At 46.9% G+C, this 13,062-nt stretch overlaps 1 protein-coding gene and 2 pseudogenes across 1 annotated transcript; all 3 read left to right on the top strand.

Annotated features, from left to right (window-relative positions):
* The first annotated feature begins 1,898 nt into the window (after positions 1 to 1,898).
* Positions 1,899 to 2,007, top strand: LOC130484877 (5S ribosomal RNA; annotated as a pseudogene).
* A 1,444-nt stretch (positions 2,008 to 3,451) lies between these two features.
* LOC130484878 (5S ribosomal RNA) lies at positions 3,452 to 3,560 on the top strand (annotated as a pseudogene).
* Positions 3,561 to 8,937: 5,377 nt separating this feature from the next.
* TMPPE (transmembrane protein with metallophosphoesterase domain) lies at positions 8,938 to 10,325 on the top strand. Its single transcript, XM_056857808.1, has one exon. It carries the CDS (start codon positions 8,938 to 8,940, stop codon positions 10,258 to 10,260), a length of 1,323 nt encoding a protein of 440 aa, XP_056713786.1. The 3' UTR covers positions 10,261 to 10,325.
* The last annotated feature ends 2,737 nt before the right edge of the window (positions 10,326 to 13,062 follow it).

The raw sequence follows: 13,062 nt of genomic DNA on the forward strand, positions 1-13,062 counted from the left end.
CCATTTTTGCCAGTTTATCCCAGTATGTGATGGCCTTTACCCATGTTTTTTAAAATTCTTCCATATCTTTTCCGTGTAGGAATTCAGTTAATTTGGCCATCCTCATATACATCCATAATTTCTCCAGTCACAGATGGTTTGCTGGTGCTCCTCAAGTGTTAAGTCTATCAGAGGGGATTGTTCGAGGAAGGGGGGGGGAGAGTCTACCGATATTAAGTCCGGGATCGTGGGGGTGGAGGAAAGCGCGCCTCGCGCAGGCCATTGGCACATGGGAGGTTTTGCCTTGGATTTGCCACTCTGCAGATGCCCCTTTTCCCATTTACTTCCTTCCTTCTTTGTTTAAATCATTTATTCCTCTTCTCCAGGGGAATATGGCCACTTTGGAAGGGCTTACCTGCATGGCTTTCTACCCTTCTGAGATCCCTCCTGTCCCTAAAGACCTTTCCCGCTGACTCCACCCAGAAATCTCCAGGTATCTGTGAACCTCAGTTTGGCTAGCCTAGACAGACATGGGTGCATGGGGTTGCCAAGGGCCTTGGATGGCAACATTAGCCCTGTGGGATAAAAGTGTGTGGGATGCTGGCCTCGTGTGCAGAAAGCATCGAAGAGTGTTGTTTGGCCCTGCTGGAAGGGAAACTTCACACCCACAAAGCATCCGTTTACCCTTCACATACACACACACTGCTGGAAACCTTCACCGCCACTCAGAAAGCGAGCAAAACTTTGCCACTGCCTTTTTCTCCCTGGGCGCTGTGCTGGCCCTAAGGCCTGGCCCTCTGCTCCAAGCCTCACTGCAGACCCCTGGGGGTCCTCTGGGAGCATTTGGAGGTCAATGGACCTAGGGAAGGGAAGGAAAACATCAGACATCTAAAGCCTTCCTTTACCTTTATGTCGTTATTTCAGTCCTTTAATCCCTGTCTTTTTTTTTCTAGCAGGGACCCCAAGCGCCTCACCAGGTTCTGCTGTCCTCCTTTTAGTCTTCACAACAGCCCTGTGAAGTAGGTAAGGCTGAGTGCTTGTGATGCTTCCCAAGGTCTTCCATGGTGTCTTCCAGGTGCCACACACACACACACACACATGGCACTGTTTTGGTAGAATCGCTCTCCCAGGCTTGGAAAGGTGGGGAAAGTTTGCCGGTGCTGGCAGAAGGTGTGTTTTTCCAAGGTGGTAGCAGCGCTGCCAACAGGAAGAGTTCTTCTGTGCGCTGTCGAGTTTGGAAGCTTGCATTGTTGAAGCTGTGAACCCCCAAGCGATCCTGGAGTGATGATGGAACTAAGTGCCCGAAGCAATGGTTCTGGCGCCCGGGCAGAGTGCTGCTGGAGGTGACATGGAAGTGAAAAGAATTGCCCCAATGGGGAGAGAAGCACATGTGGGTGCAAAAGCAAAGCGTGTGCCTTCTTGGAGATCATAGACGTGCCCTGTTTGGGGGGCAGGCATAGGGCTTCCAACCTCCAGGGCAGGGGGCTGGAGATCTCTTCGAATTTCTGCAGATCTCCAGGCCTCATAAGTCATGTGATCCTTTATTTATTTATCATTTAATTTCCTTCCTTCCTTGTTTGTTTATTTAAATAATTTATTCCACTTCTCCGGGGGGACATGGCCACTTTGGAAGGGCTCGCCTGCATAACATTCAACCCTTCTGAGGTTCCTCCTGTCCCTGAAGACTGTTCCCCCTGTCTCCACCTTCAGATCTCTAGGCATTTGTGGACCTGGAGTTGGCAAGCCTGGGCAGACATGGGTGCCTGGGGTTGTCAGGGTCCTCGGATGGCCAGATGAGTGCTGCATAGAAGTGTGGTAGATGCTGGCCCCATGTCCAGAAAGCATAGAAAAGTGTTCTTCCAAGGGGGGGGAAGAGGGACAGCACCAGGTTGAAGTGAGGCACAGGAGGCAGTCCCAGGGCCTATGGCCATACCACCCTGAACACGCCCGATCTTGGAAGCTAAGCAGGGCCGGGCCTGGTTAGTACTTGGATGGGAGACCGCCTGGGAATACCTGGTGCTGTAGGCTTTTGGCCCTGCTGGAGTCGCTCTGGCTGCTTCTTTTTTGCTTCTTCCTCGCAGCATCAGCCAGCATGCAGGGAAGGGAAACGTCACACCCACAAAGCATCCCTTTACCCTTCATGCACCCACACTAGTGGGGATAGGAGAAGAGCATGTGAGTGCGAAATCAAAGCGTGTGCCTTCTTGGAAATGGACATGCCCTGTTTGGGGGGCAGGCATAGGGCTGCCAACGTCCAGGGCAGGGGGGCTGGAGATCTACTGAGATTTCTGTTGATCTCCAGGCTGCATCAGTGTCGTGATCCTTTATCTATGACTTTATTTATTATACTTTATTATTTATTTATTATACTTCCTTGTTTATTGAAATCATTTATTTTCCTTCTCCTGGGGGACATGGCCGCTTTGGAAAGGGTGGCCTGTAGGGCATTGTACCCCTCCGAGGTCCCTCCCGTTCCCTAAAGACCCTTTTCCCCAGGCTCCACCCTGAAATCTCCCGGTATTTGTGGACCTGGAGTTGGCAAGCCTGGGCAGACATGGGTGCATGGGGTTGTCAGGGTCCTTGGGTGGCCAAATTAGGGCTGCGTAGAAGGCACTGGCAAACCACCGCCGCTAGTCTCTTGCCATGAAAACCCCCAAAGGGGTCGCCATAAGTCGGCTGCAACTTGACGGCACTTCACACACACAGAAGTGTGTTGGACGCTGGCCCAGTGGGCAGAAAGAGGAGAAAAGTGTTCTGGCAGTGTCGTGAGTCAGCCTGAGAATTACTCTTCAGAAGAAGAGGCAGCAGAACAAGCCCTCACTCCCTCTGAAGAGATAACACCGGAACAGCAAGACGGGGCCTCTGAGCCAGAAGACCAGCCGGCTGAAACAAGAGACCAGGGAAGAGAAAGCCTTTCACCTTCAGGGTCTCCTCCACCAGGGGAGAGAAGAAGAGTAAAAGGTAGAATGGCATTTCAGCAAAGGAGAAAGTCGGCCTGGCGAAAGACGTAAGTTGGCGCAGGAGGAATCAGAGTCTGAAGCCGACAGTTGAGCTGAAACACCTGGAGAGTTACGAAGGCAATATAAGCAAGACTGACCGTTAAGTGCCTCGTGGGAGCAATGTTATTGCATGCCGCCTGTCTCTTATCTTGAGAAGCTTCGTTTGGAGTCCGGTTTGCCGTGCTGTTGAACTTGGAAGAAAGCCGTGGCCTGCAGCCAAGACCTTAAAGGCGAGGAGCTTGTGTCTGTCTGTGACCTTGTTCCTGTATTGTGAGTATACTGCTCCTGTCCTTATTAAGGAGCTGCCAGGCCCTCCCGGCAAGAGTAAAATATGCATCAGGCTCTGCTTCCTTCAGCACCGATACGTTGCTGTGTGGAAAGCAGAGACTCAGACTTGCCTGTACGCAACAGGCAGGGAGGGAGGGCAGAGGGCAGGCACCAGGTTGATGTGAGGCGGAAGAGGCAGTCCCAGAGTCTACGGCCATACTACCCTGAACACGCCCGATCTCGGAAGCTAAGCAAGGTCAGGCCTGGTTAGTACCTGGATGGGAGACCGCCTGGGAATACCGGGTGCTGTAGGCTTTTTGCCCTGCCGGAGTTGCTGTTTTGCTTTGTCCTCGCAGCATCCCACAAAGCATCCCTTTACCCTTCCTTCGCCCTGACCTGGATGGCCCAGGCTAGCCTGATCTCATCAGAACTCAGAAGCTAAGCAGGGTCAGCCCTGGTTAGTATTTGGATGGGAGACCACCAAGGAATACCAGGGTTGCTGTGCAGAGGAAGGCACTGGCAAACCACCTCTGCTAGTCTCTTGCCATGAAAACCCCAAAAAGGGGTCGCCATAAGTCAGCTGCGACTTGACGGCGCTTTACACACACACCCTTCATTCACGCAAACACACACTGCTGGAAACCTCCACCGCTGCTCAGAAAGCTAGCAAACCTTTGCCGATGCCTTTTTCTCCCTGGGCGCTGGCCCTCTGCTTCAGTGCCCCCATCTCCCCCCTCCCTGACCCCGTGGGCAAACTTCACCGCGCTCCCTACTGCTTTCCTCCGGCTTCGCGTCGTATTGAGCCGCTATACCCCACCCCACCCCGGGGGGCTGCAAAGAAAACCAGGGCGGAGAGTGCCGGCCAATCAGCTGCCTCGGAAGTCATGGGGCTGGAGGAGGGGGGCCGGGTCTTCGAGAGGCGGGGGCTGCCTTCCTTTTTCTTTTCCCGTGGAAGCCTCTTGCGGACATGCTGGCCCTTTTCTTCCTGCATGCAATATTGGGGAGCTTCGTAAGTATAACCGTGTCTCGCTGTAGTCGGGTCCCGATCGCGGACCTGTCAGCTGCTTGCAAGAGCCGCAGGTTTTCGTTTTTTGCTTTGCTGCCTGCAGTTCCGCATTGAAGTCTCCCAGCGGGTTACACAGTACCTGGAGCTGCCTTGTCATGGAGCGCAGTCCTCCCTGCAGGGGGTTGCTCGCAGGACGGGAGGGGGGGGGGAGAGGAGCTCAGCACTTGCTACTGTGCCATTAGGATTGCAGTAGTAGAAAAGGGCAAGAGTCCAGGAGCACCTTAAAGACTCACAAAAATATTTTCTGGTAGGGTATGAACTTATTTTTGTGAGTCTTTAAGGTGCTCCTGGACTCTTGCCCTTTTCTACTACTGCAGACAGACTAACACGGCTACCCACGGTGAATTAGGACTGCAAAAAGTTTTCCGGGGAGGGGCCGCTCTGCGGGAACGGATCTGAAGAAGCGCATAAGGAAGAGCCATCACCTTGGCCATCTCCTGGGCACGGAGTAGGGGGTCACTGTGTGTGTGTGTGTGTGGGGGGAGGTAGTTGTGCATTTCCTGCATTGTGCAGGGGGTTGGACTCGATGACCCGGTGGTCCCTTCCAACTCTACGAATCTAAGAGCGAAAACTGCAGGGGAAAAGAAGGAGCACCGCGTTTATTCAGGCTGAGCCTCGGCCGCTTTCCTGCGTGATCCGGAAGTATCCGGCTTGAAGCCCAGCGACTGTTATGTGGAAGTGGAGATCACGTGAAAAGTGGGTCGTCAGGGGTGGGGGGAGGCAGAAGGCTAGCATCCCATGAGTGACCACCTGCTGGGCTCCGTGCTTTTGGCTCGGTGCGGAATTTCTCAAGCGCTGGGTCTGGGGGAGCCCTGCTTGCTTCTCCCCTTTCCCTGGAGGTAGAAACAGAACAGCTAGGGTTGGGAAGAAGCTCTGGCTGTTGTGATTGGGAGTGTAAGATTTCTGCCTGGATCTTGGGAACCCCCCCCCCCCCGAGACTTAGCCCACCAGGGTTCTTGGAGCATTCCTTCTAAGGGAATGCCGAGTCAGCATGCCCCAGGGGAACTGTCAATCCCTTTTTTGCTAATCCAAACGGATAAACAGGATGGTAGTGACAAAGAAATCACCCTAGCACCCCTTGCTGGAAGGTATCTTTTCCTTGGAGGCACTGTAGTGGTGCGGCAGCCCTTTAAAGTCACTTATTTTATTAGAGGTAAACTAGGAGTTTAAATTAGTATATGGCCCTTTCAAAGGACTGAGAATTCGCAATCATTCCTGTGATTTTGCATGCTGTTTCAGTTAAAATAAATTTGTCCCTCAATTTTGTTTATGTTTTATTTTTCGCATTTTGGTCCTTACAGACTGTCTGACAATTGTGTGGTATTACCAGAATCTTTGGTGCAATATAGCGGCACACCACATGGGAATAATTTGAATAATGTTGTTTTAAGAGCAGTCTTTCTACAATGCTTAGCATCTGTGCCAGATGATTCTTTAAAGAGAGATGGCTTGTTTTGTATTTAATATTGTGGAACTGTTAGAGGTTGTCGGATGTTAAGGCAGCAATTGGCATAACCTACCTTGGCTGGTAGCATGGCTTAAGAGCAAGCAAGTTTTACGGTCAGTAGGATTATCTCTGGCAGCTTGCATACACAGCTACAGCATCCTTTTTCCTGGGCACCTCTGTCTGTGTTGGCCTACCTGGAGGGAAATGGAGTGTGTTAACTTTGACAGGAGTAGGATGAATATTGTAGGTATAGCCATAAATGTGAATGGTGAAGTGACCTTGCTGTACCCAATCCTCACAACCACAGCCTTGTGAGGGTACCTTAGGTTGAGAGATTGTGATGGGCCCAAGGTCACCTGGCAAGCTTCCATAGTTCAGTGAGGGATTAGAACCCCATCATCCCAGTTTCTAGTCTCACTTTCTAACCACTACACAATATTGGCCCTACGTGCATAGGATCTTGTTGCATGTATCTCAAAGTTACCTGCATCTCCTAGGAAATAATCCCTAAAAATACGTTTTGAGAAGAATGGAGTTAGCTGTGTTGTTGATTTGAACTTGTGGATTGCAGATATTAATTTTTTTGTTATATTGTCCAAATTTAGATCATGGTTTTCTGTATTGTCTTACGGTGTCAGAGTGCGCAAAACAAAGCTGTAATGATTACAGTTATAATGGCGCTGCCACTCTTCTTTGGGTGAAAACAGAGCACTTAGAGAGCTGTTTGGCTCGTGTGGCAGTTGCTCCTTTTCCTTTCACTCTTCGCCCAGTTGTGATGGTGCACCGCAGCAAAACTCTTGACCAGGACTGTTCTAAGCAATGTGAGAAACACATTGCATAGAGCATCTGTTGCAGCCAGCATCACTGCCTACAGGGCTGTTGTAATAGTTCTGACATATAGCAGTGGGCGATCTCTCGTGACTTCCAGATGGGGAGCTCAAGTCATGCTTGAGCGTAAGGGAGATTAGTGCCATTGTATGCATAGTTTACACAGCGGTCTTCCTGGGTGCTCAAAGCATGGGATATCTCAGAAGATCTTATGACAGTCCTTTCATGTGCATCCTTACATTGAAGAAATCTCAGTGTGACTGAGGGTGAGAGAGAGAGCTGCATAACGTTATCAATTGAGTTTGTAGCTGAGGTTTGAATTGGCAGGTTCACGGTTGTAACAACCATACCAGACTGTTTTGTAGTAGAGGAGAGGTAGACTTGAGGCACTTTCTGATAATCAGAGTAAACTATGTGGGATAGCAGAGTGCTGGCAAAGTCTAACCTGTAGCTGAATTGCTTCGGGTTCAGTTTTATTGCATATGGCCAAAGGCCGTTACAAGAATTAATCAGAAAGCACTATAAATCCAGATAACAATAATTGATAAGGTTACATTTTAGTTTCTCTAGCCCGCTGGAACTTATCAGAATAGTGAACATAAAACATTGATAACAATTTAGCATTCAGAGTTATTTGGAATTTAACGAATATAAAATAGCAAAACTACTCAAAACTTGGAATCAAAGCTGTGGGACAGAGGAAACGCTAGTAAGGAGATCTCGAGCCAATTATGATTTTAGTCTCAAACTTTAAATGACTGCCTAGATAGAGTTCACATTTGTGAACAGGAAATCTTCACATCAGCCTCTTATAAACAGAATTTGCAGTTCACGTCTTTTTGGTTTTAATACGTTGGGCCAACTTTATAAGAGACAGCTGGCTCCATATCTGCTAAGAGAAATAAGACCTTCTCTGTCACAGTACATTGGTCCAAATTGTCCAGAATTGTATCTTTAAAAAATTGCCTTAGTACAAGATGCAGTCGGCAAACCAACATATACTGCCACAGATCTTCTGGTTCTGAACCTCCACAAATGTATAGACACGGAATAGCTGATCATTGGGTATAGCATCCTTCCAGCATAGCCATTTGCATAGTTTGAAAACAAATAGATGTAAAGGCTGATAGTAATTTTTAAAATGTGATCATAGACAAGTAGTGTGCCCGAGAATTATCTACTTTAATTAATTTGTACCAAAATGAAAATTTGGATCCTAATATAAATAGCCTATCAAATTCTGCATCATACCTATATATCTGGGCCCTGCAGAGTTGCTTCAGAGAAGCCTGAGGTTTGCATATTTTATCATCATGTATCATCTATATATCTAATAGTGAAAGTGTGATCCCCATCTGCAGATACCTAAATCTGCGGATGTGGGCCACACTTAGCCAAAACAGGTAGTTCTGCAAACCTGGGGAACCCTGGGGATATGCTAGATGAAACAAAAAGGTCTTGACCTTCTGGCAAAAGACACCGATAGAGGAAGAGAGACGAATCTCCCTGGGGAGGGAGTTCCAAAGTTTGGTGCCAAGACAGAGAAGGCCCTTTCTTGGATCACCATCTTTCTAGCCTCAGATGGTGGGGGCAAATGAAGCCGGGTCTCTAAGGATGACTGAAGTGAGTGGGTGGGCTGTTATGGGAGAAGGTGGTCTTTAACATATGTCGGTCCCAACCTGTAGAAGGCTTTAAAGGTCAGTACCAGCACCTTGAAGTGAGCCTGGAAGCAAATTGGAATCCAGTGTAGGTGAAACAAGACTGGAGTGATATGGTCCCTATGACCCACTCCTGTCAGCACTGTAGCCGCAGCATTCTGTACCAGCTGTAGCTTCCATACAGTCTTCAAGGGCAGCCCCACCTAGAATGCATTGCAATAATCTAATCTAGATGTTACCAGGGCATGTAACACAGTGGCAAGATCTTTTCTGCCCAGGAAGGGTCGCAACAGGCTCATCATCCAAAGCTGCTGAAATACATCCCTGGCCACTGCTGCCACTTATTTATCCAACAGGAAGCCCAGGTCCAAGAGCACCCCTAAGCCACAAACCTGCTCCTTTAGGGGTAGTGCACCCCCATCCAGAACAAGGGATAACCCATTTCCTAGATCAGACCTTTCCTCTACCAGCAGCACATTGACAGTTTCATCCCTAAAAATGTGGTAAATATATGAATTAGGTGTCATTAGTTGCTTCTCTCTGGTGTCTACAAAGGGGAGGGAAATGTACTTTTAACATCTAAAGCTGATGGTAGTTCCTGGTTTCAGGCCAAATTTACCAAGAGGTACCTCCAGACCTACATCATTATCGACTGGAAACTCGTGTAGGAACTGGGACAGTTCATGAGTAGAGATGATCGTCAAGCAGTTGTCACTTGAAGCAAGGATTGCAGCACTAGCTGGGATTGTCTTCTTCTCCATGATAGCGTCGCGGACTTTTTTGGCTGAGAGGATTCAGTTGAACAGATTGAGATGGCTGCTGAAGTTGCAGATGGTGCTCTTTGCTAATGCCCTGATGCTCATAGGATCCATTCATATATGGAGAAGCACAGTGACGGTGTTCTGCAGATCGCCAGCTGTTAACTCTTGCTGTTTCACCTTTTGGAAAGTAGCTGTGTTAATGTTCCTGATTTTGGCCCACTCAAGCTCTTTTACAATGCTGTTTCTTGTGGCAGAAGAACCTTATTTTTTTTCTTTAGCAGCTTATACCTGTCTTGGAGGTTATATCATCCTTATCTTCTTCCTCTTCACCCTGGGTTCCTTGGAGCAAGGTTATAAGCTTTTGGTCTACAGAAACACAAATTTGGACACAGTCAACAAAAACAGCAAACTAGCAATGAAAAAAACAGTTCTGGCAGTTATGGTGACGGTTGCATTGACTGTTTGTGGTTTCCTGAACGCTTCCCAGCCTCCTGCAGTGAAATCCGTTGAAATTACTGTTCACAAACTGCCATTGTCTATGGACAAACTGAAGGTGGTATTGCTGTCTGATATCCATCTCGGGCCCACTGTCGGGAAAACCAAACTTGAAATGATTGTAAAGATGGTTAAGGTTTTAAAACCAGATATCACCGTGATTGTGGGTGACCTCACTGATTCCGATGTGAAGGGCCTGGGGTCAGCTGTGGAACCTCTTGGCAAGCTGAACTCCCCTCTGGGAACATACTTTGTGACAGGAAATCATGAGTACTACAGCTCTGATGTCAACAGTTGGTTTGAGCTGCTGAAATCACTCAATGTTCACCCTCTCCACAATGCGAACGCCAAGATTGTGTCCTCCAAGGGCAGGGAGAGCGATTGGTTTTGTTTGGCAGGCGTTGATGATATCGAGGCCAACGTGTTGCGCTATCCTGAGCATGGCATGGATTTAGAGAAGGCTTTAAGGGATTGCGATGTTGATCGTGCAATAGTTCTCCTTGCTCATCAGCCACTTGCTGCAAAATGGGCAGTCGAAGCTCGGCCAGATATAAATTTGGTCTTATCTGGCCACACTCATGGAGGGCAGATATTTCCTCTGAATATTCTTGCATATTTGGTGAATCCATTCTTTGTTGGGTTGTATAAAGTTGGACAGACCACTTTTGTGTATGTCAGTCCTGGGACCATGTACTATGGAATACCAATGAGACTGGGAAGTCGAGCAGAAATAACGGAAATCATTCTGCGCTGTCCCTGATCAGTTCACACCACTTTGTGTTTGATTTCTTTTGGGTTTGTATGATTGATCACCTTGTGCACAAAATCTGTATAACTGAGCAGTTTTTTCCTGGAATTTTGTGCTTGGCTTTGTAGGTAATCCTGTCTTTTTAATTGGCAAAGACTTTTTCTTCTTTTACTGAGTCCTGGCAGGCACGTGTTTAGAGCAGTCATATGCCTAATGATAATTGCAATTTTTTTTTTGGTTTTTCAGGATTCCTCTTTTGAAACACTCAAACAAAATTGGGTAAATCCAATCATCCTCCGAGAAGCTTTCCACCAGCCTAAGGAAAGCCACTTCCAGAGCTGCTTAAGTTGGAGGAAGGCTTCTTGGTCTGGAAGAAGTTGTCAAATTGTGCTCAGTGGAGTATTGAGACTGAGGCCGGATCCACCCTGAGAGTTGTAGCTTATTATTAGCTTATCTGATGGTTGCATTCTCTCATCAGTTTTTACCTGATATTCCACCCTTTCAAAAGTGTGATGAAAATCTGCCTAGTCATATCCTCTGTTCTTCATGTACGTGTCTTTTCTCCAATGTAATGGCTTGCACTCTGGATCTGATCAATAATCCATATTCTATCCCGGTATTCTGCCTTCAACAGTAGCCAACATGAGATTTTTAGGTACTTCAGCATACTTGGTGAAGACTTGATTTTCTGGCTGTTATGTAAGCTTTTTCAGACAAGGAAATAGCTTTTGCTTTTGACTGCCATTAAAACTGCAACCAAAGACTACACTTGAATATAAAGTTAAGGAAGAGGGGGTGAATAATAGCTTTTGGTCCTAATCCCCCTGTTGCAAGTTGGTTGCAACCAGCTCGACTTTAATTGACTTCAGTAGTACTAAAGTATCACTATCTGTAGTTGACTTGAAACCACTTTGTCTAGGCTCAGTGTTAAACCAATGATGTGAACATCTGGCCCTTTAATCGCCATTGATTCGAACATCAAACTTGCATTTGAATATGTTTGCTTTGCCTAATTTAGAAGCAAAATCTTTCCATTTGCCACTCCTGGGCACTTTCACACATGCCGAATAATCCACTTTCAATCCACTTTCAGTCCACTTTAACGATAGTTTGCAAGTGGATTTTGCCATTTCACACAGTAAAATCCAGCTTCAAAGTGCACTGAAAGTGGATTGAAAGTGCATTATTCAGCTTGTGTGAAAGTGTCCCTTCTTGTGATTTGCACCCCAGCGTGTGCTTCGTGTCCATGTTTGTTTGGTTTTTTAAAGGAAATGTGACCCAGACAGGGGCTTCCATCTTGTGGTAAATCTGTGTTAACTGAAAATGTTTCCAACAGCAGAATGGGACTTGCCTTCCTCTTCCTGCTGCAGTCCAAATGACACCCCTCCCCCCCCAATTCTGCTCCTGGGCAGAGCAGCAGAAGATAATTGGTGAAAATAGCCTCCGCTTCCTTTGTTTGTAGAAATTTCCTGTGGGATTAAAGCCAGGTTTAGTAATTTTGAATAATGTATTTTGCACTGAATTAGTTACATCCTGTATTTCTTTAAAAAGCCTGAACTGCTTGAAATTTTTTAATATTTCAGAAGTCTACATTTGAATTTTTTTGGCTCCTTTTCTTTGGAGTTGTATAGGTAAAATATGGATATCTAATATCTGTGGGGTTTATTAATACAGATACATGCCTGGAAGTTGCTGTGCACAAAATAGTTTTTCAGGCCAGTAGCCCTGTGGAATCATGAACATGTTTTTGAGAAGGAGGATGCTCATTTGTGCACTTTGGAGGTTGGTGCTTCCATCTATACTAGCCACTGGCAGCTTCTACCCAAGTCTTATATAGCTAATCACTGCTAAATAGGTTTGTCAATTAAATCCTGTGGAGTTGGGGGTTTTTGTCTTAAATTAAAACCGGACTGTAAATACCAACCCTTCAGATTTGGAGACCATGTTTAAAATGTTTGCCGTGCTTCACGTTTCTGCATCCCTTGTAAAAGCTCTTTAAAGTAGGCCTGCGTTTGTTTTTGCTGTCAAGTCACAGCTAACTTATGGCCATCCCTGGTGGGTTTTCAAGGCAAGAGACGTTCAGAGGTGGTTGCCATTGCCTGCCTCCACGTCACACCCCTGGTATTCCTTGGTGGTCTCCAAATACTTGCCAGAGTTGACGCTGCTTAGCTTCTGAGATCTGATGAGATCAGGCTAGCCTGGGCTATACAGGTCAAGGCATGCCCAGATTATCATCACTCTATTACAGATAACAGAAGGAGGCTGGGGGGAGCAGTTGCTTGCTCAAGGTTGCTGAGTTCCAGCTAAGGCGAGGCCTAAATTGGGTACTTCCTGATTCACAGTGCCTGCTCCTGGCGTCCCTGCTGCCATTAGTCTGATTTCTTGTGGTGATTAAGAACTGCCTGCAGTAAAACTGAACGATGTTGTATTTAGTTCCACAAATCACAAATGTAGATAACTGTAAGCTCAGTGCAAATCTTTGGGAAAAAATCTGCAAAACAGTTTTGTAGATTTTTTTTACAAGGTTGTGGTAAATGCAGTGCATGAAAGCACTTTCATTTTGCCTTCTCAGGTGAAGATTGCACTGTGTGTGTGTGTGTGTGTGTGTGTGTGTATAGTCAACGGCCGTAGTACCTCAGCATATACTTGAAGCATGCCATTTTCCACTTCCTTACTTTTCCCTGTGTACCCAGGATTCTTTCAAAAGTACATATAGCTAGCACTAAAAATAATTGTGCCTGTTTCAGAGTGTTTTGTATATTTGACTGACACTGTATTGTACCTCTGTGAAAGTCTTTGCAATAAAAGCAATTT

The sequence above is a fragment of the Euleptes europaea genome, chromosome 11, assembly GCF_029931775.1.
Source record: "Euleptes europaea isolate rEulEur1 chromosome 11, rEulEur1.hap1, whole genome shotgun sequence".
NCBI lineage: Eukaryota > Metazoa > Chordata > Lepidosauria > Squamata > Sphaerodactylidae > Euleptes > Euleptes europaea.

What these genes read in the sequence shown, in the direction of transcription:
- TMPPE (XM_056857808.1), top strand. Translation starts at nt 8,938, where the DNA reads ATGATCGTCAAGCAGTTGTCACTTGAAGCAAGGATTGCAGCACTAGCT.